This window comes from Lacerta agilis, chromosome 1, assembly GCF_009819535.1.
Source record: "Lacerta agilis isolate rLacAgi1 chromosome 1, rLacAgi1.pri, whole genome shotgun sequence".
NCBI classification, from domain to species: domain Eukaryota; kingdom Metazoa; phylum Chordata; class Lepidosauria; order Squamata; family Lacertidae; genus Lacerta; species Lacerta agilis.
In genome coordinates, this window is record NC_046312.1 from 58,166,851 (window position 1) to 58,193,023 (window position 26,173).

At 40.7% G+C, this 26,173-nt stretch overlaps 1 protein-coding gene across 1 annotated transcript in view; it reads left to right on the top strand.

Moving 5' to 3' along the window:
• PRMT3 (protein arginine methyltransferase 3) overlaps nt 1-17,657 on the top strand; it is a 58,451-nt gene extending 40,794 nt beyond the window's left edge. The window contains 3 exon segments of the mRNA XM_033150847.1: nt 8,680-8,730; nt 8,913-9,000; nt 17,508-17,657. Of these exon segments, the coding sequence (XP_033006738.1) occupies nt 8,680-8,730; nt 8,913-9,000; nt 17,508-17,617 (249 nt within the window). The 3' untranslated portion in view covers nt 17,618-17,657.
• The last annotated feature ends 8,516 nt before the right edge of the window (nt 17,658-26,173 follow it).

Here is a 26,173-nt window from a genome sequence, read left to right on the forward strand (position 1 = left end):
TCTTAAAACTAATGTGGCTGTTTTTCCCCTTTGAGGAAAGATGGGTTACAGTCTCAGCTCAGAGTCAAACTACATCAACAGACGTATAGTGTCCAGCTCAAGGGAAGTAATAGTGCCACTCTATTATGCCTTGCTCAGGCCACACTTGGAATACAATGTGTGTTTTCTATTTGATTTAGTCCAGAAACTTAAGGGAAGAGGAACTTGAGTGTTGTTCTTCAAGGCAATATTTCTATTTGTAGAACCATTTGGGGAGAGTTCCAATCAACCTACATTGCTTCTATAAATTCCTTAGCTTTACATCGGGATATTTATGAGTCAGGCACAGTCTACAACATTGGAAAGTAGACTTTGGCATATATCTAGAGATTTGTGCTCAGTCACTTTTACCTGTAGAACTTTAATATACAGTCACTGACCCAGGTTTGCGGGTCACTGTGAAATTCCTACTCATATTGAAACAGGCAACTATTAACATTTTAACACTCCCTCCCTCTTCATAAATCTGCCTGTTCTCCTCTATCCCCTGCTTTCTCATGACCCAAACACCTGCCATTTGCAATGGAGCTCTGATCCTCTGTGCCATTCCCCAATCCTTATATGTCAACTTCCCATCTCTGTCATAGATACAAGCAAAGTGTAAGGTGTGTGTTTAGGCAAAGTGGGTTTATTAACAATTTTACTCAAAATAACCATTTCGGATTTCTGTAAATAATTGTATTTTGGCTATTAGAGCCATACAACCATTTTATTCTTCAGTGTCTTTTTGGCAATTCATTTCAACCCAAGCTGACCATGTGTATGCATGTTCTCACCATAGGCCAATTTGAAATTTCACACAAATAAGGAAACGTGCGGCCCATCCCATTTCACCACCTGAGGTGAAACAGGAATGTGCCCCTCCCTGCCCCCCTGCCACACCATGCCTCACATGAGCAATGCCTCACAATGCTTTAATACTCATCTTCTCTGTCCCGGGGCAGGGAAAATGAGCGGCAGTGTCACGCACTGGAATGCTCCTGGCAAGAGGGAGCATTCTGCAAGTGGTTGAACAGGCAGGGCACCGCCTCTTGTGCATAGCTGTCAACCTTTTCCTTTTTGTGGGAGGGTTGACAGCTATGTATATAGCAGTGGGGAACAGCAGGGAGGGTTGACAGCTATGCTCTTGTGCTTCCACCACTTTACCCAACCTCATGGGCTCAGTAAGCAAAGAGCTGAAATACAAGAGCACCATGTGCATGGATATCTGGTCCCCCCTCCCTTATAGGTACTCTTAAAATGTCTGATAATCAGCTTTAACATATTGCTACATTCACAGAGCTTTTGGGATTAAGCAGGTTAAAAAACTAGATTAAATTGCCCAAGTTTACTTGATTGAAAGCACAGTATTCCTACTAAAATTAAAGAGCTTAATAGATGGTTTCCTTCCTAGCACAAAACAGGTACTGTGAAATGCTTTTAGTTAATATCAGTTAGTAAGTTCAGTATCAATTGCTGTTGATAGGTTCTTACTAGTTGGTGGTGTTAGCGGTGATCTAAAATGTTGCACATTATGACTTCCGGCGAGGTCGCCATCGCGGGCGGTCGCTGGGTTGCCTCGGTTGTGAGGCCACTCAGTCCAGCCCGGGGGTTGGAGCCCCGCCACCACTACGCGGGGCTCCGGTGAGGCCGGGAAGAGCGTCCCGTGCCTCGGGCTCCCCGGCGGGCCCGCTAGGCTACGCACCCTTCCCTCGCTCCCCCTGTAAAGGGGGAGTGGGGGTGAAGGGAACGCGGAGCCGGGCCATTAGGGGAAATGCCCCAACCGGGCGGAAAAGCGGCGAGAACTGGCCGTGGTGAGCGACGACGTTCTCCCTGAGAGATGAAAGGGAAAGAAGCAGAAGGTCGTAAGTACTTGATTGGATTAACTGCTGAGTTTAAAGACTTAACGACTTAACGACCCTGGAGGCTGTAGATAAAGGAAGTCTGCCTGTCTCCCTTCGGAGGCAAGAGAAATAACAGATTGTGATACTGTTGCTATTGGATGGATATATTGTTAAGACTTTTTTAGGAGTGAGACTTTACAGATCTCCCTTGGGAGAGGAAGAGGATGGAAAATATTCCATTTGAAAGTTTTGGTCTTTGCGCCCCGGTTTCAGAGAAAATGGCTGCGAAGACTCTGAACCGAAGTGGAAAATTACTGCTACATGATGAATAACACTGAAATAGAAACTGAAATTTGATACCTATGCCCGTCCTCACCATGTTGGGCTTTGTTTTTGAAACTGTTTTGGACTCTGGACTAACTGATGAAGAAAGGATTATTATACTGAAACTGGAACTGATTAATCGGAAATTGAAGGTTTTGAGTGGGGATTTGAAGAAAAATCTATTTCCCACAGAGGAGACCTTCCAGATACTCGATACTATGGAAGAAAGTCTGGGCAAAGAGCTGAGGGAGTTGATTGGAAAATTGAGCGAGTTGGCATGGCGATCCCCGGAAAAAGAAGCGAGGAATGTTATATCCAGCCCCCGAGGTGTGAGCTCGGGAGCGATGGTCAAGAAATTAAGATATTTACAAATAGAAGAATGCAGCATTGAATGGGAGAAGCCGAGAGAAGATGAACAGTGTATCCTGATGCTCGATGCAAGGACTGTTGGGGACGGTGTCTGGTTCTGTGTCTGGTTCTGCGGGCGTATAAGAAAAGAGGACAATCTGAGGAGCGGTTCCGGTGAAAGATGGAGAAGGACATTGGATAGAGGGGGGATAGGGTGAACTCTATCAAGTATAAAATATAAATGCTCTGTTATGGTAATCTGAAATCGGAGGGTTAAGACATTAAGCTTTATTTTAACTTTTAATAAGAAAAGGGATATTTTGAAATTTTTTGATATTAGCAGCAGTTTAAGGGAAGAAGAATAGTTTAGATTTAATATAAGAATAATTTGTTAAGATCCAAAGAATTGTTATTAAGATTGTTGTTTAAGGTTTGAATTTTATTAAGTGAATAAAATTTTTAGAGAAAGGAAGTTATTAAAGTAGAATATGGATATAAAACCGAAGGAGAGAGGGTGGGGGAAGTCAATTGTCAAGATTTGGAACTAGAATATTTTCTTAAGTGTGTAAACAAGAAGAATTGTATTTGTGTTTGTATTTGATTTATATATGTAGGTGTGGGTGTGGGTTTATGTTTTGTTATGAAAATGCCAATAAATTCTTATTAAAAAAAAATGTTGCACATTATGTTTTGCTGTATGACTAAGGCTTTGGTCCTCCACCCACTTACCGGACAATAAGCCCTGTTGAATATGGTGAGACTTACTTCTGAGTGGACATGTAGGGTTCACCCTAAAGCATGGAATCTGCCTTTGAGGGCCCTTTAAAGACTGCTGAGAGTTCTGCCACATAATTGGCTGGTTTCGGGGTTGGGAGCAGTAAGGATAGGCAATGCAAATTTTAACCCTGCTTTCCCTTCTGATTCAAACTCGAGTGGTTCCATACATAACTTCTGGCTCACCCATGGAGGAGGTGGTAGATTGGATAACTCCCCAGATATGCAGGAACTTATTTGCTTGTAATTTTAAAAGCTAAGGACTTCCATGCTCGTTGCTGTCTTGGATGCATTAAATGTTGTTGTGTTAGTTAGAGGGAAACTGTGGTGGTGGTGTGAAGAAAACAGGATTAAGCATATATTGACCTCGTTCACCCCCTAACAACTTAATGTTATTCTGGGGATGGAGTGTTGGCGTCAGGGGATGCATATCACATACTTATGCTGACCCAATTTTGCACCCAAACTCTCCTATACTCTCCAATGGGAGGAAAAATACCCTCCTACCTCAATCTGCATTGTTGAAATTGTGCGAGCCAAGCAGCTTCTAATAGACCCAAATCTCAGGTATCACCACTATAGGTCAATTAGGTTATAGCATTAGATTGCTGAGATTTAGAGCTAGGTGAGCAGGAATTTGTTATCTGGCTGCAAAGTTCAGCAATTCACTACTATACTAGGGTGGAGAGAATTTCTCCGCCATTTATTTCCCCTCTATGATATTTGCAGACCCCAGCTTGGAAGTGATGAATGAAAGAGGAACTGCTTTCATCAAGGAATAAAAATCTAACGCTTTGTCATATGAGAAGCAGTTACCGGGTATCAAAGGCTGAAGATGATTTAATTTTCAGACAGTATCACACTTTGAATAGTATGGTACAAAGGCTACTTGAATAATACCTAATGTGCTCAATTATTCTACTTTTGAGATGGAATGAGGCTTTGTACAGGGTACAATAAACGAAGTAAATTTTCTTCAGTACCCCCTCCCCCTTTGAAGAGTAAGGATCATTCAGTAATCTTGAGGTACTGAGTTGTTTTCATTAAAAAAATATAATTTTAAAAACAAAAGTGGTATTTCTGCACCAAGAACATAGTGATTGTCTGTCTCCCTCTCCCTCTCTGCTGCATGGCTTACAAGCATTTCATCTCCATGCTTGGATAAACTCCATCAAAAGCACATTATCCTCCTACTTCTGTGGCCAGCTGCCTAATTGTATCTGCTCTAGCTGCATGCTGTTGGAACACGATACTGACGAGGAACAAAAATGATAAATTGCTCCCTGCAGCTGATAGCGATGATGGTAACTTTTAATTTCCTCTCTCCTAAGTGAATTGGTCAAATTGCTTTTAACTGGTTTCACAGGGGTTTGTATAAATCAGACAGGGATTTACAGTTGGTAACAGAAGTGTCTTCTTAAAGAAGCGGCGCAGGTAAATGAAGAAGCAGATATTATTACCCTGCGCTTTGTTCTGTTCTTTTTTAAAAAAAGAGAGAGCCTGAAATACAGGATAACGAATGAGTAAACTGTGGGTGTTTGACCATCTTCAACAGACACTGATTTTTTTTAGAGAGAGAGAGGCTGCTTATTTTGTGGTTTCTGTGAATAAAATTGTGCCCCGCTGTGGCAACAGAACAAATAAGTAAGGCACAGAGCTGCAATATATTTGATTTGTGTGAGAAATCATGCACACACAGAGAGAGACACACCTTGTACTTGCAGTTTCCAGATTGGTTACATTATGGCTACTGATGTCTGATTATTTACATGTTCCCAGTAATATATTTGGGAGAATTTCTACATTAAGGCAACTAGCCTGGCTTATATTTCAATGTCAGCTTGGTCTGTGAATTGATTTCACAGGTCTGCATACAGGCTTAATGATCACATTTGCAGCTCTGGTGCTCCTCCTTTCCCCCTCTGCTTAGCTGACTTGGTTTATGAGCAGGAGAAATTTGGTGTGGGGTTTTTTTTTTTTTTTTGGTGAATTTCTACATCTCATTAACCTCCTTGCTCTTTTTTTGCTTGCCTACTTTTCAAAACAACCGCCTTCCCCTCAACATGCAGAGCAGTTCTGTCTGTTGATGGGATGTTGAGAACAGAAGGCAGAATAATTACTCTACTGCAGTGTATCTTTAACAAAAAGCATCCTTTCGCAGTGCTCAATAGGCCAGATCTTCAGTTATATATGGCCAATCCCATTGTGTTTGCTTTCAATTTCCTACTGGTTATACTGTTCAGAGAATAGTGTTTGAATGACTCTAGTGGAGATGCTGGAGTCTATTGTGATTATTTCTCTGGGGGCCTATATATCTGTTGTCAGACGAAGTGCTGTGGTGGGGAAGGAGGTAAAAGCAAGCATAAGTCACTTGCGTGTAAAACAAAATAATACCTGAAGTAACTGTTTCTAAGAGTCAACACCATTTTCAGTTTTGTTGCAGTTTTTATCCTTATGCCTATTCTATTTTCTACCCAGACCTTTCTGCTTTAACTTAAAAAATATATTTTGTATCTTGCCTCAAAGCTGTTCGTATAATGTTGGATAAAAGGTCAAATAAATAAAAATAATTGCTCTGCTAAATTACGAAGCTATCTAATCTCTCAAATTTATATAGCAAGTCTCAATTAGAATGGTTCTGCAGAAGATGAACTGTGGGGAAGTACACCGGTCTTTCATTCGACAGCCAGTCTGTAATATTAAGAGATAAAAGATGTATGCAACTTTTAAGAAGGAAGACAGAAAACTAATGGTTGTTCAAGCAAGCCTTCCCCTTTAATTAAAAAACCCCAAAGATATTTGTGTCTCCGACTGTGGCTTTGACATACATCAGACAGTTCCACAACTGGGAAAGAAACAGAATATAAAATATCATAGAATCCAGCAATTTGCACAGAAAGGGGAAACATGAATAGCAGACATTCAACCAAGTTTTATCCAGAGTAGACCTGTTGAAATTAATGGGCCTAACTTAGTCATGTTCATTAATTTCAGTGTGTCTAAGTAAAATATAGTTGAATAACTCGCGATGTGTTTTAAAATTGCCCACTCCTGTGGTAGGAAAATTAAAACAATGGAGTGTCTGCAGTGTTTCATGAACAGAAGACAGCTTGCACAATGTATATTTTCTCCTGGAATCCCCTTTCAGCCTTTCCAGAGACTTGGGAAGACCTAACAGACATTGTGGACTGTGATGTGCGAAGTGCAAGACCTCTGTGCCAGATTTGGGGAAATTCCCTTGCCCCCTGCAGCCCTGGGGAACACAGCCCACAGTGTGGGGTGACTCTCTGGAGAGGCTTTTTAGGGGTGGTGGGGAGAGGGAAAGATTTGTTGCATGACGTGTTATAAGGCAGCTTCCTACCTTCCTGTATGACAGTAAAGAGCACTTTGCTAATAATGCAAAGGAGGGGAATGCATTTTGTTCCATTGCCTGAGGTGCTGAGGAAAGAAACCCAAATAGTTAAAAAGCATAACTTGCTTATTCAGTATTTCTCCACTCACACGATGCTCCTGCTGGATGGAGAAAAGGCAGGAGTGTGCAGCCCTCTGAAAAACTGCAGTGCAAGGCTGAGGAACCCTCCAGGGCCATGAGAGGGGTGGGGTAGGGAGCTGGAAGGGGAAGGGAAACACAAGTGAAAATTGTCTCCCTACCCTTTCTCCAGTGGGAGGCTCTGCTGAATCTGGGCCTCTTTCACTTCATGGGAGGGGCACACTGTGGAGCCGGCCTGTGGAATATAGAAGCACTACAGTTGCTTCGTCAGGATTTAGCATTCTGTTAGGTAAGGTAATGTACTGGCTAAAGTCCTATGAAGTAGGAGTCCCCTTGTGCTCTGAAATAGATGCATCATTTTAGTGCTTTGGATTGGGTAGTGCTAGAACATGACTGAACAGTAGAACCATTCCAGATTGTTGTATTCACTTATTGATGTATTCTCGAAGGACCTTGTCACCGTTTGGTGCTTATCAATACCAATTGCAATTTAAAACTTTCCAGTTATTGAGGGGAAACTCGTGAACGATGCTTCATTCTTGGTGGCGGTGGGGTGTTTGACAGGTGTCCTTCACGAGCAGCCTTTCACCCATGTTCTTGTACAGAGAATGCTGCCCACATGCAGATAAAGATTTCTGTTTGAAAGTTGCATCAGTCAGCAGCAGACATTGGGGAAAGGAACCATGTGGTGCTCACTAGGCATGGTTATTTGAGGGAACCTTTTAGAGTTTGTATCTATTGAATACATGCTTATTGGCTGGGGTGGGGTTGAGAGCATAATTAGGCTTTGTGGGTGTTTAGCAATATGTAGGCCGCTTTCCATTGTTCTTGCAACTGGAAGATGGTCTTAACTGGGCTTGTATGTAGCATTTAGCTTCTTGTGGTTTAGGCATGTAGCAAAAGCTAGGCAGTGTGCTGTCACAAGAGGTAGTGAGGGCTTTAGAAGAGGATTAGACCAATTCATGGGAAGATAAGGTTATCAGTGACTACTAACCCTGATGGCTGTGTTCCACTTCCACTGTTGAAGGCGGCATGCCTCTGAAAGCCAGTTGCTGGGATCACAAGTGAGGAGAGCTCTGTTGCACTCAGGTTCTGCTTGAGGCCTTCCCATGGGCATCTGGTTGTTGGACTAGAAGGGCCTTTGGCCTGACCTTATCCAGAAGCTCTTCTTATTTCCTTCTTATGATCTGGTGCATTTTCTGCAACACAGTTTGATGCACCAGAGGCAAGGGCTCTCTTAAAGTAACCAGACAAATGAATGCATGCTTTGGACAGTTTTGGTTGGCTTTGGTAGTCTTTTCATTTCTACTTTGATTCTGAGCAGTGTATATGCAGTAGCTCCCCATTCTCCATACCCCGGAAACACAACAATATTGCTTCTATTACAGTAATGAAAATGGAAGGACAAACCTTAACTGAATAAAGGCCCCAGCTTTAACCCTTCATACTTGTTGGCATTAAACAACATGTAAAAGAGAGCCATTGTATTTGCTGAATGACATCAAGGTGGTTGAGTTTTCAATTTGTTTTGAATGCCCGTGCCCAAGCAAGAACTTGGTACAGTGGCACCTCGACTCACGAATTTAATCCGTTCTGAGTGCACATTTGTAGGTCGAAAAATTCGGAAAAATTCGTAAGTCGAGTAAACTGCATCTAAAACTGCCAACAGATGTCCTTCGGATGTCAAAAAAATTGTAGGCGTGCGGGCACTTTTTTCATTCATAAGTCGAAAAATTCGTATGTCGAGTAATTCGTAAGTTGAGGTACCATGTATTACTCAAGATATTATTTCCAGCATTTATATCGATGATATCAAGAAACACTTCAAGGCTAATGAATGTGAAGATTGCTGACATTTGTTTGTTTATTTCTAAATTGCAGGCAGTTGCTGGGTATTTTGATATATATTTTGAGAAGAATTGCAGCAAAACAGTGAGTACATGTTCAAAATTAATTTAAAGATATATTGTATATTTTGTCAGCTTTTTGCCTTAAGGTGTTTTGGAATAAGTCTGTTTTGCTGTTGCAAGCATTTAATGTATGTGTGCTAGATTAATGTAGCATGATATTAAGTCTTGTATGTCATCACAGATTTTTGAACTCTGTCACTGCAGGTATTGTTCTCAACTAGTCCCTGCTGTACCAAAACACACTGGAAGCAAACAGCATTTTTTTTGGAGAACCCAATTTCTGTGGAAGAAGGTACAGTATTTTTTTCCTAGCTAAATATAATTTCTATAACACTAGATTCTTCTTGACACGCTTTTAGATTTGTTTCAAAAGCTGAAAGTAAACACTTGGGAATTTCCTGCACAACATCCAATAATAATTTCCCTCCTGCCTTACACTGTATGTGAAAGTTCTTGCTTTTAGTTCACCAAAATAATGTGACTAGAGGCTTACAAGGACTTTGCCTCATGCAGTATTGCATTATGAATGCTCTTTCACTAGACAGATGAAACAAAATAAAAAATAAAAAAATTCCTTCCAGTAGCACCTTAGAGACCAACTAAGTTTGTTCTTGGTATGAGTTTTCGTGTGCATGCACACTTCTTCAGTTACCCACAAAAGCTCATACCAAGAACAAACTTAGTTGGTCTCTAAGGTGCTACTGGAAGGAATTTTTTATTTTGTTTTGACTACGGCAGACCAACACGGCTACCTACCAGTAACTGGAACTAGATAGATGAATACACATACTCTGCACATAAGCAAGTAGAACAAAAGAAAGAGGACTGGGTAAAAATATTTCTCCCCCATATACTAGCTTTCTACATGCAGGGACTTTTTACATGACAATAATCAAAACTGCAACCCCTGTCATCTAGCCAGGAGTCGTAAGAGTCCAAGAAAGACTTTGGTACCTTATTTCCCCAGTGAGCAGTGATGTTTACATACCATGTAATAATGACTTGTTCTCACTACATGTGCAGAGCAGGTCACTGTTTGCTTAAATCAAATTTGACCATTATATGGACTAGGCCATATTACTTAACGTGTTTCTAGGTTGAGCATACACTTCATGTACAAGTAGTGTATATTTACAGAATCTACCCGCATTCACACGCAGGGAACACTGTGTTGGGGCATAACTTCCCAAGGGAGAGAAGGAAAATGCATTCATATGCAGTGGTTTCAGGGGTGGTGAAATACTCAATATGCACACAGTTGTTCTCCATGTGTTGCTTCTGCAGTGGAACTGTGCTTCTGGCCACACCCCTGATGTTCCTGGATGCATGGCTGGGAAAGCAGGAAAGCAGCGTAGGAGCAGCTGTTCATATGTCGATTTCTCTATTTTATTTTTAAAAAAATCGCTCCCTCCCTGCAGATAGCACTGCAACCAAATGTGGCATGACCAGTGCAGTGTTCAGGGTCAGGAGCAAGGCCAGCAGTAGATATCCACTGCCCACTTGTCCACATGTAGAAGCCATGCATGAAGAAAGAATTAATAAGGCCACTGTAGCCTCTTAAGTGAAGCAGGCCTTAGTTGCTTTTGATCTTCGTCTAGTCCAGGGGTAGACAACATGGTGCCCTCCAGATGTTGCTGGACCACAACTCCCATGATGCCTGACCATTCGCCATGCTGGTTGGGGCAAATGGGAGTCGGAATCCAACAACACCTGAAGAACACAAGACTCCCTTCGAGTGTAGTCTCTTGAGCTGCTGAAATGGAGCAAACAGCCCAGGAAGGTGCACTTTCATGTATTGAGGCAGGCATACACGAAACTTTCTTTGCCCAGTGCCTCAACTCCAAATGTGTGTGCTTGATGTAGATGTGGCGGTCTTAGGCTCCTTACTAGCTTTTTTCCACAGGTCATTTTAGCTGACGTTCCTTGCTTGTTCTACATTAATAAATGTGCAGTGGCATTTGTCAGAACACACTTAACATTAAAAAATAGGTATCTAATCTACTATAAGAACTCTGTTAACTAAGGTCCAGTGACTTTAAGAACAATCATAGACCCTGAGCATATGTACCTAATGAGTGCATGATCTTTCTATACCAGTGATCACAGTATTTTCTTGTCATGTGTTCCAGAATCCATACATAATTTACTCTCCACCAGAACTTCTGCTTTTGTTTAACCCTTCAGGGTGGAGTTAAAAAGGGAGTGAAGGGGGAAATGGGGGTACAAAGGGAGTTGCAAAAAAAAGCAGGTGTAGGAGAAAGGGATTGAAGATGAAAGCAGCCATTATCTCAAAGTCTAATTTCTTCTGATTTTCACCTTAAAACATTCCCAAAACCTCACTAGCCAAATTTCCCTGATAACCTCCCCTTTTCCTTCTACAAGCAAGCAACTTCGTTCATTTTTGCACTATGATATCACTTTCACTCTTCAACCCAATCTCCTTACCCAATTAACCCAAAGCCTCTCTTTTTCACTGACCAACGTCCCAGTTTTCCTGTTGGTTCCTAGGAATGCTTCTAAGAACAACTTGTGTACTGGTTTTAACGTTCCTAATCTCAAGCTGGTATTAGTGTGCTGTTTATAGATTTTAATACTTTTCAGTAAATGTGCTAATTTCCTTTTGAGACAGTAAGCTAGTCTCAAATATTATAAAAAATAATAATTCTGATTTATCTCTCTGGTCCCTCTTGGGGTGCCAAACATGGGAATATGTCCAAATCTCAATGTCAAAAGCTCCCTCATATTGCAGGTTTGCATGTAAGCAGCACACTTCATTACCAGCCCATTCATCACTAAAGTGTATATGTCTGTAAAATTTAAAAACAGTGAATGGCATTCATTAATTTCAGTGGGTCTACTCTGAGTACGACTTAGTTGAACACAACCCATAGGGAAGAAGAGTGTCAAGGCTACTTCACATATGACTTTTGCAGTAGTTGCCCATCTGTCTACTTATGACAGAATAAATCACGCTACATATGCATTAAAAACATCCATCAGTGTGTACATATTTTCTCCTACCTAGAATATTAAACTACCAAGGATGAACTGGTCTTCAGAAAAGTGTTTTCCTCTGACGAGTTTTGGCTGCACTGCTCTGCTGTGTACAACCTTTTAAATTGCTGTGGAAAACAACAAACATTTTATTTTCACTGCAAGGCATTATCAAGAACATAAAATGCAACCATGTGCTGTTTTATTGCTAATGGGTTTTGTGTGGGTTTTTTCCTCCCTCTTTTTTTTTGGTTCAAGTTAATGGTTTTCCTCCCGTTCAGAGTAAGTCTCTTTTTTTAAGATTTCAAGAAAAGTTATATTAAACATTAGGTTGAGATCGCAGCCTGGTAAGTCAGAGATGCTCTCAAGCATATCCTTTCCATTTTGGCGAGAAATAAAAAAAACTTTTAAGAGCTGGAAGACTTCTAATTTGTGGTAGGCTTCAAAGCTAAAGACAGTTCTTGCATAAAAACACCATTGAGCATTCATGAGGTTGCCTTGTGAAATCTATGGGGCATATCTATGTCAGTCAAGAATGTACTTCAAAAAATGCCCTTCAAAGTGGATAGTTCCCCTTGTCTATAACATATTAAGACTGCCCTTTCTTCTGTCATTTAGCTACGCAGCAAGGTATTACGAACAAATGGAGCATGATGACAGCATTCTGTTGTACCTCACTGTGAATCGCCATCATATTCTGGAACATCACTCATTCATATCAATCCCTACCACTCTAGTTAGAAAAATCTTACTTTCCAAATCTTACTTTGCACTACGCAGACCAAATCTTGGCTGCTTTGATGAAGTTCAGTGGGACTTGCATCCTAGTGTGTGACTCCAGCCTTTAAAAGCATCCACTCCACTCCACTGCAAGTAGCCCTACTGTGGTATAACAGATACCCTTTCTGGACAAAACTCCCCCCCCCCTTAAGAACATTAGGTCATGGCCTCCGTAATGTGCAAGAGATGCCTTTTTAACTTAACACACACACCCCAGCAAAGATAATATGTAATATACAATACTAGAGGCTGCTCCTATTTCACAGGCCATGACATTTGAAAAGGCCACTATAACCAATCTTTTCCGCTCAAGGCAGAGGAGTTCTTCTGGATCCCCAATGGCAGTTTCTATCCTTTTATTGTTGGGTACAGTGAAATGTAGTCATGCCAGTCTACTTTCTCCATTTGAGTACTGTTTCTGTACTTGCATGATAATCCCACAAACTTTCTGTCTTGTCTGAGAGCTGTAATTGAGTCCTAATTGTTGTAATTGGAGCTGGTCTTCTCTTTCCCCCTTTGTTTGCACTGGGAATGGTTGAATCATCTTGTGCATCCCAGAAAGTCTGTTAATTAGGTGTCTAATAAATATTATGAATAAATAATAACACGTCATATGAATAGATTGTGCCATAAGTATGTTGTAGTGTCACTGAGTAGCCCTTCGGTTTAAGCAAGAGGCTCAACGATACATGAGCAGAAATGCTAGAACATACTCAGCCATAGAGTCGTGCCTTTTTAAGAGGGAAAGAAACCTAATTTTGTATGCTGCAGAAACAGCACACTTCTTGTTCTGTTCCTGTTTGCTGTACTTTTTACTATGCAAAGCCAACTTAAGTGTTCTCCAAGGGAAGAATGACAGTACTGCAGTAGAAAGATAATGCATTCAGTCTTGATCAAACCATGACATGACTTGTGCCTTCCTTGCATCTTATTGAGCATAGGTGATGCAGCTCAGTCTCTGGAAGCGTTTTCTGCAGGGCATAGAGCAGTAGAGCTGTTGAAAGCACATCAGTCATTTTATATCTATATGGCATTGATTAATTGGTCTGATCTTCCTTTCTGTTATGATTACACAGCCATTGCTTTAGTTTAGCAACGGAAATGGCTGGGCACAAAAGATTTAACGTGGCCTGTTGGGGCAAGGAAAAGGAAAAGATCTTCCTCATGACAATGAATTAAACTGATTGTCTAGGTTGCTTAATGCAATTAACATGGTTATAAATAACAGGGCTGCCTTTAATGAAAGCTGTGGTAGGTTGTTATAGAAATGTTGCCTCTTACAGCTTGCCTCAAGGTATGTATCACTAGAGCTGTATAAATAGCAAGTTTTATTCATTTTTATGCAATTAAACCTAGACTGTGTGTTCTGATAAAATCCCCCAGGGGATAGAATTATAACTCTACAGTAGGATCTGGTTGTCCACATTTTTAGGGACATTTTGGCTGGCTTTTGTGTGCTGCTGTCAGACATAGAATATTTTTGTGAGCAGATTGACGCCTATTGGGCATATTAATCAATTCTATACACTAGTGTGTGGGTTTTTTTTTTTAAGACCAGCCTCTTTTATGTATACTCCAAATGATTGTGAAATCTTGCCTATACTGTCAAAATTATTTTGAGTTAGATTTTGCAACATGCAAATTAATTTTATATGAACTAGTACACCTTCAGTTACAGGTAGGTAGGTGTGTTGGTCTGCCATAGTCGAAACAAAATAATTTTTTTAAAAAAAATTCCTTCCAGTAGCACTAATTTGGTCTTTAAGGTGCTACTGGAAGGGGAAAAAATATTTTTTATTTTGTTAGTACACCTTCAGTTCTCAGCTAACATTCAATTTTCTGCTGGTTTAGGGGTGTGGGGGATAGAAGGGGTTGTGTTTTTTTAGGGCCTCGATTCTTCTTCTCTTTTCTTTTGGAATTGAAGTTGTTTTAAAAAAAAGGCCTCAGTTCTTCACTGTTGCATAACTGGTCATACACAACAATGAATAAGATTAATCCCATCAGCTCAATGGGTTCAGATGTGCCTTGCATTCAGACACATGTATGGTCTTGCCGTTCTTGAATGCTTATGATGACTTCACAAAAGGCCCCTGTCAACAATATTAACTAGCACAGAGATTTAATTCTGTATTTATGCAGTTATTGAATGTGCTTCTCAGAGCTTCTGACAAAGGAAACAATGGTGCTCCATAGAGCTAAAAAGGTCAGATTAGTTATATTCTTGAATATATGAAGACTCCAAGTACAAAGAGTGTCTGCTACCCAAGATAATACTGTAATAAAGCAATCCTGGAACTTTAAAGGCAATTATTTTAAAAGGCGGGGGGAGGGGGGGTTGGAAAACATCACATGTGGTACCAAATAGGCTTTTCTCCTTCTTCTTACTTTTCTCATCAAACCAATCTCTAGTCCTGTTCACATGACATTAATAGAAGATCTTTACTTAGGAGCTGATATTTTAATTCATGAAAGAGTCACCCGGTTCCAGAATAGGTATAGCTCTTCTAAGGAGATACTCCCACCCATTACATGTATGCATATTTTTGTTTTACACTAACAATTCAGATCAAACCATGATTTACGTAGGCTTTCTCCAGTCACTCAAAAATGGAGACCACATATGTTTTTATGCCAAATGTACATTACCTATTTTCATAATAAATTACTGGACTATTTGTGGACAGAATTAAAAATCAAACCATGCCTGCTGCATTAGTTAATCTGGCATAAATTATGAAACTATTGATTATACTTTGCCAACATGCTGATTTTTTCATGCATCTGTCCCTTATGAAGACGCATGAGGCATCTGAATGGGATATTTTAAGGCCTGTTTATTTAAAATAGCCACCAGTAATCCTTCCCCCTGCAGCGATTTTAGTAAAGCTTCACCTTTCCCAAGGATTTGTGCATTCATGCAGTTTTGAACTTCATACAAATAGCAATGTTATAAAGGTAACTGAGTATGCATGAATGTATTCACAAAATCTCCAGGCTCAATTCGCAAAATCATATGTTTGTGACAAGGAGACACAAAGATTCATTTCTCTACCTGGAAAGAGTTATGAGAAAGGGTTGGATTGGCTGCAGAAAGGAAAGACAGGATTTCCTATGGACCAAATGCTTTGGAATAAAAGTTCTAGAATACGTTCTTTTATTGCATTTATATTTCAAATTTAAAAACTCAATTTAAAAAAAAGATACAAGGATGGGTATTGCTTTATATAAAGGGAATAGAAGATCTAACTGCTACACTATTAGAAGAAAAATAAATAGGACAAATAAATTAGTCAGTGCTGACAGTCTTCAGTGCCTGAGCACAGATAAGACTTTCCTAATTTTTCTATACAAGGAGAGGCATAAAATATGCAGGAAGTTGCACTTCCTGCTTTGAAGAGTGAATAGGAAAGCCACTTTGGGGGAAAGCCAATATGTGCCTTAATTCAGGCTGCTTTAAGCTTAGAGCCACCATTCCATAGAATATATCTATACAATCCCATACATACATCATTTCAGAATTAATCTCTACTGAGTTGAATGGAGCTTACTCCCAGTGAAGTTGCAGCCCAAGGCTTCAAAATTCTCTTTAATGTTATCCTGTTCATCAGATAAAATAGTTCATTTCATTGCTCATCTGGACTTCTGTCATACATGTTGGAGAATTAATGTGTTTGGTTATAAAAACCAGTTTCTCTCATCCTTTGAAGGTACAGTGGCTCTCCATTCCTGTAATGCCAAGTAAACACTTGGTCTTACATGAAATGTGCTGGTGCTGTCTTCAAACTTCTTCCCTTTCTTTTTTATACTAGCAGCTTTATGTTCATCGCCTAAATTAATAAAACAATTGAAAACCTCTAAGGATACATAAAAGGTGGTAATGATGATTTTGCCCGCTACTGAAGCACATTTGTCTCTGGGGTGGAATATAAGCAACTGCTTAATAGCAAATTAAACACCCTTCAAAGGATTGGGACAAACAAATTCGGCTGAAACATCCAGGGATAATATTTAAATAAGCAGGATTCTCTTTGGTACATTGCCAAAATATCTGCACTAAACACCTACCGAAAGAGCTGGCAAATCTTAAACAAAAACAGTCAACAATTTACTTTGTAATATAAAATAAATACATTTGGTTCTTTCTTAAATACAGACAGTTCTTCAAAATACCCTTTAGCCAAATCCTTTAAGTCCTTTTCCAAGTACTGGTGCAATTGCAAAGCATAGAACAGACTACTGCAAACAGATGGATTTGTGTATCTAATGTTGTTGTTTAAAAAAAAATCATGGTTGTTAAAACCTTCAGTTTGTTAAAGTACCTGTGCCTCCATCTCCCATTAGATAACCTGACAGAGACTTCACAGAAGGTTATCAAGTGTGACTGCTTTTTGTCTCATTGACAAAGGTTTTAGGATGGTTGCAAGGTGCCAGTTTGGATATCATGCCTTTATGTTTTTAAGGTCAAAGGCAGCACAAAAGTATGTCGCCACGTAACTTCCTTCCTACCTGCCGTCTCTGCCCATCCCTTAGCCCCCTCTCTGTTTTAAAACCATTAGAAAGCTGTCAAACAAAATATGTCATAGTTTACAACAACTGAAGGGATATCAAAGCAGTGGTGTTGCATTAAGTTGATTCCTTAAACCTATATCTGAGCAGGAGAGAACCAACTTGATGGTTTTATGTGAGTGTGTGCAGAATTCTCATTAGGGAAATCTTTTGGGAGTGGTGGGTTTCAGTCTGGTAATCAAAAGGCAGAAGGACTTTTCCAGAGTCACTGGGGGCAGAATTCAGTGCTACAGCGTTTTAAGGCCGACTCTTTTCTTCCTACTGTTGCATTAATAGGATGGTAAAGGTTTCAAAAACATGCCACCCAAATGTGATCTCATTTGTCATGACTTTTCACTATATTACAACAAGTGCCTTCAATGAAGCAGGTGCCACTGTGCATGCAAATTTAGTAACACTGTATGTAACCATTTCCTTGGTAAACTAATAAAGTTGCTTCATTTGTGCATTGTTTTGTAGGTGAAGAACTGAAAGGAAAGATAACAGTCCACAAAAACAGAAAAGATCCACGATCCCTCATCATAACACTTTCACTGAAAAATGTGAAGCAGACATACAGTCTTCAGTGAGGACTACTCCACAGCTGGCTTTGAAATGTATAAAATGAATTTTAAAAATGGTTATTTGGATCAGCACCTTTGAAATACATTTTTTCTGGAAATGATAGTGCTAGAAAGTGTGTTCCCATAGACTGTTGGTTCTTCTTTCCAGGCCATACCATACAATCCAAAGCAGTTAGTAGAAGAAACCACAAGGGGATTAAGTTTATTGCAAGTCTGCTATCGTGGACGTGAGCAGCGCAACTTTAAAAAATACTTTTGACCTGTTAATGAAATCATACTAAGTTGTACTCAGAGTAGATTCAATGAAATAAATGAATTGAAGATATGCATGACTAAGTCAGTTGATTTCAATGGGTCTACTCTGAATATGGCATTGTTGGATACCGTTCTTGGATAGTTAAGTATTCAGAAACATAGCCAAGGTTCTTGATAAGGAATCTTCTGGAATTTACTTATTGCAATTTTTTTCTCCAGTTTTGGCCTCCTTTAGATGGGCAAAACATTATTTTTCCTCAAGTATTTTTATATTGCAACTGAAAAAATAAAGTTTTTTGTATTGACACTATAAATTTATTATGTGTCTTGATGATGAGATTTTTGTATTGAGCCACCTGTTGAGACTTTGAGGTATCAGTCTTGTCAATTCTTTGTTTTGCTAACTTGTCACACTTGATATTTATATGCCCTTCTACTTACAGAATAAAATCCCATCACCCATTAAGATTGTCATACTTTAAATCTGTAAACCGTAACAAGACAAGTGCACAATGCATCATGACATACTATTGCCTTTCTGCCGACACTCCCAACCGATTCAGAATACCGCAATTGCCATTCGTAATCAGTACTGCTGCTTACATTACATTGATTGGAGTTAAAGACCATTCTGGTTTTAACATACACCTGGATTCTTTGGCTACCTGAAATAAAGAATAGCAAAAATGGGCACATAGTTTTTTTTTTAAAAAAAAGTCGTGCCATCTGCTGCAATACCATGAAAGATAGGTGAGCTTTCTGTAACTCTTTAGAAAAATTCTCTTTTACCCTTCACTACAAGATGTTGGCGCTGTGGGTTAAACCACAGAGCCTAGGGCTTGCCGATCAGAAGGTTGGCGGTTCGAATCCCCGTGACGGGGTGAGCTCTCGTTGCTCGGTCCCAGCTCCTGCCCACCTAGTAGTTCGAAAGCAAGCCAAAAAGTGCAAGTAGATAAATAGGTACCACTCCGGCGGGAAGGTAAACGGCGTTTCCGTGCGTTGCTCTGGTTCGCCAGAAGCGGCTTTGTCATGCTGGCCACATGACCCGGAAGCTGTACGCCGGCTCCCTCGGCCAGTAACGAGATGAGCGCCACAACCCCAGAGTGGGTCCCTTTACCTTTTTACTAGATGTTTGAGGCTATGTGTGTGTCCTTACAACAAATGGTGCAGAGGGCAAGATGGCAGCATGAAGCAGTAGGCACCTAAATAGGTTTACTGTGAATTTAATGCATTTCCTGCCCTCCAGTATGCAGTCCGAAGGGATGACTGCCCCTAGCCTTTTGGTAATTAGCCCCGTCACCTCAAGGACACTCAGCTCTCCATTTAGTCACTTTCTCCATTCTCTATGTATTGCAGAGAATTCAAGTGAGGTACTTTGTGTGTTTTGAGATTAGCTTTAGAGCCGGCTGGAGGTTCTGTCTATTCCAAAGATCTGCATGAGGCCTCCCCTCCACCTTGACATGTACACAGAACTGGGGAGCGGGGAAATGCTAATCGTAGCCAAAGGGGTACACATCCTCATTTAAAATGTTATTGTCTGTATGGAGGGAACTGCAAAGGTCATCTTATTTAGCAGAAAACCCACTACTGCAGCACACCCAACAGGAGATTTTAAGCAGAGACTGCATGCCCACTTAGAAATGAGAGACCACCACTGCCATCTTCAGAGATAGTCTTCTCCACTGTCAACACAGCTAGTGCAGTTGCAGTTGGGAACATTCTTATTAATGTTTAATATAAATAATTTTGTCTTTTAATGTGAATCCGTTGGTTTAGATCCTACCCTCTGGAGCAACAGAAAACCAGTTTAGCCCATTTATGTGATAGCCCTTCAAATATTGGAAGAGAACTGTCATGTTGCCTTTTAAATAATCTCTTCTCCAGGCTAAACAGCTCCAGCTCTTCACATCCTTGTTCTCTATCCCCAAACCATCTGTGTTGTCATCCTCTGGATATATTCCAGTTTGTGGATCATCTCTATGAATTTGCAGTCATTGGCTGGAAATATGAAAGGTGACTAAATTTGCTTTCAATGAACAGCTGTATAGAACACTTCTTTTCCTCCTGTCTCCATAAGGCTATGGCCCAGGCCATATTGGGAATTAACATTGCAAACTGATTCTGCGTTAAGTTTCCGTCACCAGGGATAATTTTGTGATATTCCACCAAGAGTACTTAACTGCCCTTTCATTCCCCCCAAAGATTGTTCTGTCAAGGGTGTGGGCTAATACATTTTTGACTAACAAATTGTCACTAACTCTCCCGTTTTTAGAACTTGCTTTTGCAGCCAAAATTTTTGCCCCTTAATTTACCAACCTCTTTCCCACCAGTGCATTACTAAAGAAAATGGTTCTTTTAATAAATTATTACAAGTGGTGCTAATACTTAAAAATAAGATCTCAAATTAATCACATCACTAAATAGTTTATTAATGATGCAAAGCCACATGGGCTATTAAAGCTAAGAGGTTTGTCATTAGCTGATGTAACTACAGTTTGTACAGACTGTTTTTATATTTAATGATTCCTTTAACTATTTAAGGCAATGATATGACTAGCCATTGAAGATGGAACATTTGCTGTATATAGGCACCAGGTCTGGTAATCATGAAGAGTGCTATAGGGTAAACTCCTGTAGCTATAATTAAAAGTTACTCAGAATGGGCAAATACTCCAGTATAATCATTATAAATCCCATTATTATTTGCATCTACTACCATTTTGCAATGGGCTATACGAAAATAATTTTCAAAGCTGTTTTTGGAGACATATTTTCCAAAACCTAGCCATGTTACACTGGGGAGAACACAGGAGTCCTATTACAGAGAAGAAGCAAAAAAAATAATTATTGGACTATGAGGTAAGCTGTTACTCATCAGATGCCTTTTTAGTTGTTCCTTGATAAATTAGAATGGGTTGCATACATGTGGAGTTTCCAGAAATTCAGAAATATTATCCAGAACTGAGTTTGACCCAACCTTTCCTGGTTATTTTTGCCAAAGTATAAAATAGGTTTCACTTCTGGGTGTCAAGTGTATTTAAAGAAATAAAACACGTATTTTCCCCGCAAGGGAACTTTTCCATTTATAATATGCCAAAAGATGATTTCGGAGTGTGTCAGCAACTGAGCTGCAAAACAAGGAAAAGCCATTAATATAGTGGCTGCGCTGGGTCTTTTCATAAGAAATGAGCCACCTATTGGGGCCTTTTTAACAGATTTGGGGTGTTCCCCCCCCCCACCTCACACTTTCTTGGTTGTCCTTTGTTTTTAATTCTCTAGGCCATAGTATGTTTTACTTTAATGAGATGCAGGCCCTGTGATCCAGCAGGAAGAGTGCTTAATCTTAAACTCGACAATGTTCTAATGGGTAAAGGAATGCAGAGAAGCATGACAGATAGTTTCATACAATCGCTGCAGCTGCCTGATTCACATCCTTTAAAAAGAGGGGGTTATCCATCACTTATTCCCAGATGATGTCAAAGTGGCATGATTATATAAGAGTGCTTACTGATGGAGAAGTTGGACTGCGTGGTGGTGGTGGGCATACTAAAGAATGCAAGGCTCCCTGGGCAACCCTAAAATGTGGGGAGAGGGGAAATCCCACAGCTGAAGAACTTCCTAGTTGATGCTGCCTCATTCTGGCTAGCATGAAAGCATGTGGAATTTTCTTGTTTGCTCTGTCCACCACCCCTGATTTATTTATTTCTGTTGCTAATGTTCCCTTTGATGTTAACATAATGGATAGAAAATCACTACACTCTTTCCAGGACTGGTGTAGGATTCTGCCCCCCTTTTCAGAATTGTTTCAGGGGAACAAGGGTTTGGGATCCTGCAGATCCAAGGTGTTTGCCACATCCACCCTTTCTTAACTCTGTGAAAAACTGCTGATGGTACAGTTACACCTGCTGAGCTTTCTGGGGCCTCCTTAAGAGCCCAAGTGCTGCCTCCACCTGCAGAGTAATACTTACACCATCTCCCAATACGTACTCCTTAGGCAGACTTTGACCTGCTTTAGAAGTGCAGCATCTAGTATCATTCATAAACAAGGGACACTTAAAATACATAGGACCTAAAGATGCTACCAAATGAGAAAATTGGGGTCAAGTGTGAGAAGTCATGTCATCTCAGCCTACTTTCCTTGCTACAGGAGGTATCGAGCAAAATGGAAGCAGAAAAGGAAGATAAACTCCCATGGGACAGTCAGTGTCTTGGACTAGGTCAGGGGTCAGCAAAAATTTTCAGCAGGGGGCCGGTCCACTGTCCCTCAGACCTTGTGGGGGGCCAGACTATTTTGAAAAAAAATATGAACGAATTCCTATGCCCCACAAATAACCCAGAGATGCATTTTAAATAAAAGCACACATTCTACTCAAGTAAAAACACGCTGATTCCCAGACTGTCCGCAGGCCGGATTTAGAAGGCTATTGGGCCACATCCGGCCCTTGGGGCTTAGTTTGGGGACCCCTGGACTAGGTCAAATCCCAGCAGAAGCAACAGTCACAAAACATTGTCCTCCGCTCACATGTGGATACTGCAAGGCTGCCTCTGCAAATAGGCAGAGTGATCAGCTGCTTCAGGCAGCAAACCCTACTTTGTGTGTGCTGCTGCTTCCTGCCATTCTTCCTGAGCACCCTAGTTTGCATTGCACCACTTGAGCTGACATGCTGATGTCACAGAATCATAGAACAGTAGAGTTGGAAGGGACCACAAGGGCCATCTAGTCCAACCCCCTGCAATGCAGGAATCTTTTTGCCCAACCTGTTGCTCAAACCCACAACCCTGAGATTAAGAGTCTCATGCTCTACCAATTGAGCTATTGTCTTCTGTCAGTTTTGAAGCAAGAGGCAACTTCTACCCCAGTCTGCTTCTGTATGTGAAATGGAAGACAAATCAACTTGCCCTTCATCTTGGGCAACAAAGGGTTGTATCCAATGTAGTGCTAAGCTGAAGTCACTTAGCAATATACTTTTTCTGCTAGCAAAACATTTTGCGCCATCAGGACATACCTGGTAGTTGCACAAGAGAATGCATAGGCAAGTTGCTATCTTGGGCTGGTCCTGGGGAAAATAGCAATAAATTAAGTTCCAGATTTGGGGACTTTATTCAAGATAATCTGCACCATGGGTTGGAAAACCTAACGACATTCTGCCATGCTAAGATAAACTTGCCTAAGCAGCTGGGGAAAGTGAAGGCAATGCTGTTAAGGTTTTTACTAAACACTTTCAACCATCTCAGATAGATGCTGGTAACAGTGGCAGCACATGAAATGATCCATTATAGCAACTAAATGCAAGTACCATGGAATGAGCTCAGTGCTGCTTTTGACTTTTCACTGCTGCTGTTCCTACTGCTGTTGGCAGTGGGTAACCAAAGCAAAAGACACACACAAAAACCAAACCACTTAATGGGGCCCATACAAATTAAAGAGGAATAAAAATTACTCAACAAGTTAATTTGATTTTCCACTTGGGTACGACTCAGACTCCCATGGAAATGTGTATAATGTAGTGGAATAAAGCTCTAGAGAACAAAATGGGGTTGGTGCACCCAGATAGTTGTCTAATGTATCCAAAATGGTTTCCATTGTGTTTTATAGTAGCGTCACCAATATTCAAACACTGACATTTGTTTTAAGATGCTTTACACTGATCATTTTTATGTGGTTGGTGCAACTCAGCATTAAGGATACTGTTCTGTCAGCACAAGCATTTCTGCATGTCTGGTGGAATGATCTCCATTATTCTCCCATCCCTCCAGAGCAGATTTGAGAAGGGGCAGCAGGTGTGAAAGGGGGAAGTCCCATTGCACTGATTTCCTCTAATTCTTTTTTTTTTTTACTAAGGATTACACTTATAGTAAACTCACAACATGGCTACTAAATTGTAAAGATGTTCAAAAACTGAAGAGCTGGCAACCAGGAGAGGAGGTAGAAAGAAAGGTTAAGTCTACTGGTTCTTGGGTTAACAATGATCTTTCACTCTGCATTTAAATGGATTTTCCCCTATTGCTGCCCCCAGAAAGACTGGCAATTTGGAAGCACACTCACTCTGAAATGCCAAACCAAATTTTTAAACTTCTTCCCCATCTCGGCTTTCTGATGTTCTGTGGCAGTGATTCTCTTTAGGAGAAGGGGTGGACAGACTCACATGCTAGATACATGGTCCGTAAGATATGATCATGTGGGGCATGCCAATTATGGGTCTCTCCTGGCATCTGGGAATAACTGGGGGAAGGCTAATGTTGCATCATGGTTATTGAACTTAACAAAGTTCAGTTGTATATACAATTGAGCTTTTATTGAACCTCTTGATGAAGTGTGCAATGAACTAGTAATGAGCAACTTAGGTGGGGGAGGATCTCTTAATAGCATTGACCTTTGTCACATTACTGGATAGCCTTAACCCACTGTCCATTCAGCTGGAAAATTGGATTGGGGGAGTGCATGTGGTGGAACTTCTCTGCTATTTAGGAACTGTAGTAAAGCTATGCTTTCCCAATGTGAGTGAATTGATTCCTGCATTGGAAACAGAAACATAAGGAAACTAAGCCACCTAACCAAAATTTTAAAGAAAGATTTTCTAAGGCATTCATAGCTCCTAATTTTTCCAAAACAACTGTAAAACCTCAGATTCATTACCTTATAAGATGAGCTTTCTTTAAGCAGCTGTGAGGAACTGATCTGGAGCAACCAATGCCCCCTTCCCCTGTGAAACAAGTTGTAGGTTAAGCATCCACCATCCTTATTCCCTTGCTCCCCACCATCCCTTATGATGCTGCTTTTCAAACATAAATCAGTGTTTTTCATTCAAACCAGTTAAGTGCCTTCAAAAACGTAAAGGTAAAGGACCCCTGACAGTTAAGTCCAGTCGCAGACGACTCTGGGGTTGGGGCGCTCACCTCGCTTTACTGGCCGAGGGAGCCGGCATTTGTCCGCAAACAGTTTTTCAGGGTCATGTGGCCAGCATGACTAAGCCGCTAAAACCAGAGCAGCACACGGAAACGCCATTTACCTTCCCACCGGAGTGGTACCTATTTATCTACTTGCACTTTTTGGCATGCTTTCAAACTGCTAGGTTGGCAGAAGCTGGGACCAAGCAACGGAAGCTTGTTGCGGGGATTCGAACCACCGACCTTCCGATCAGCAAGCCCCAGGCTCAGTGGTTTAGACCACAGCGCCACCCGCCATCAATATATACCGATATGTGGGATATGTGCAAAAAGGAATAAATATATAACCTTTAAGAGTATTTCATAATCAATTATCAAATTGAAATCAAAGGTGATGGAATTGATTATTTCATCAGTAGACTATTAAAATATGGTGTTTTTCTCAGTTTTCTTCAGTGATGCTCCTGCTAGGCAAAAATTCTTAGCACAATTCTTACAGCACAATTCTAACCATGTGGAATTCAGTAGGACTTAATTCCACATAAGTGGGGTTGGGATTGCAGGCTTCATCATATAAATCAGATGCTTACTTAGAAAATCCAAATCTGTTGGTTGGAACCACCTTATTCCCAGTGGCATAGTGTGGGTTGCCAGTGCCCAGGGCAAGGCAATTATCCTTTGCACTGTCCACCAATAGGCTAGAATGAAGGGGCAATAGCTCAGCAACCTACCCAAGTGGCAACTGCAGTACTCCATGAGTGGCGAGCACAGCAGAAAGTGTGATGGGGTCAGGAGTGGGTATCTTTCTAAAGCCCTGCAGAGGGTGCCCTAGCAACCAGCCATGTCCCAAATCCACTCTGCAGTCCACCCAGGCGAATATTGGGAGATTGTCTATGTGAGGGGGAGGCTGTGCTATTTTTAAAATTTATTATTACCGGCACTACTTTATTCGTTTTTCTTTTGAAATTTTGCACCCCTAAGAATTTTGCCCCCAGGGCAACTGACCCTGGGGCCCCACCCAAACTACGCCAATGCTTCTTCCTGTTCCCCCATATTTTAAACCCCAGGTTTTATGCTGGCATTCATATGGCCCTGTTGTTACATTCCATTATTTAGAAATGCTTTCCATTATTATACCACAATGTCAGTTTTCCAGGGTAAGGCTAATTTAGGCTACCTTATTTCCTGCTTCTGAATCAAGCTGCTAGCACTTTTCTCCCTGCTATCTCTATTAGATAAAGGTTGCCCTGATCACATCTTGAAGTTCAAATTTTAAAAGCCTTGGTGTGGCAGGCTGTTTCCTTTCAGCATTTCAAACCACTAAAGTGTGATACAATTCAACTGTTAATATTAAACCTGCCTGAGAGAAGGTTGTTTTACAAGTCTCTCAGAGCAAAACCAGCGCTTTGGGAAGGGCAG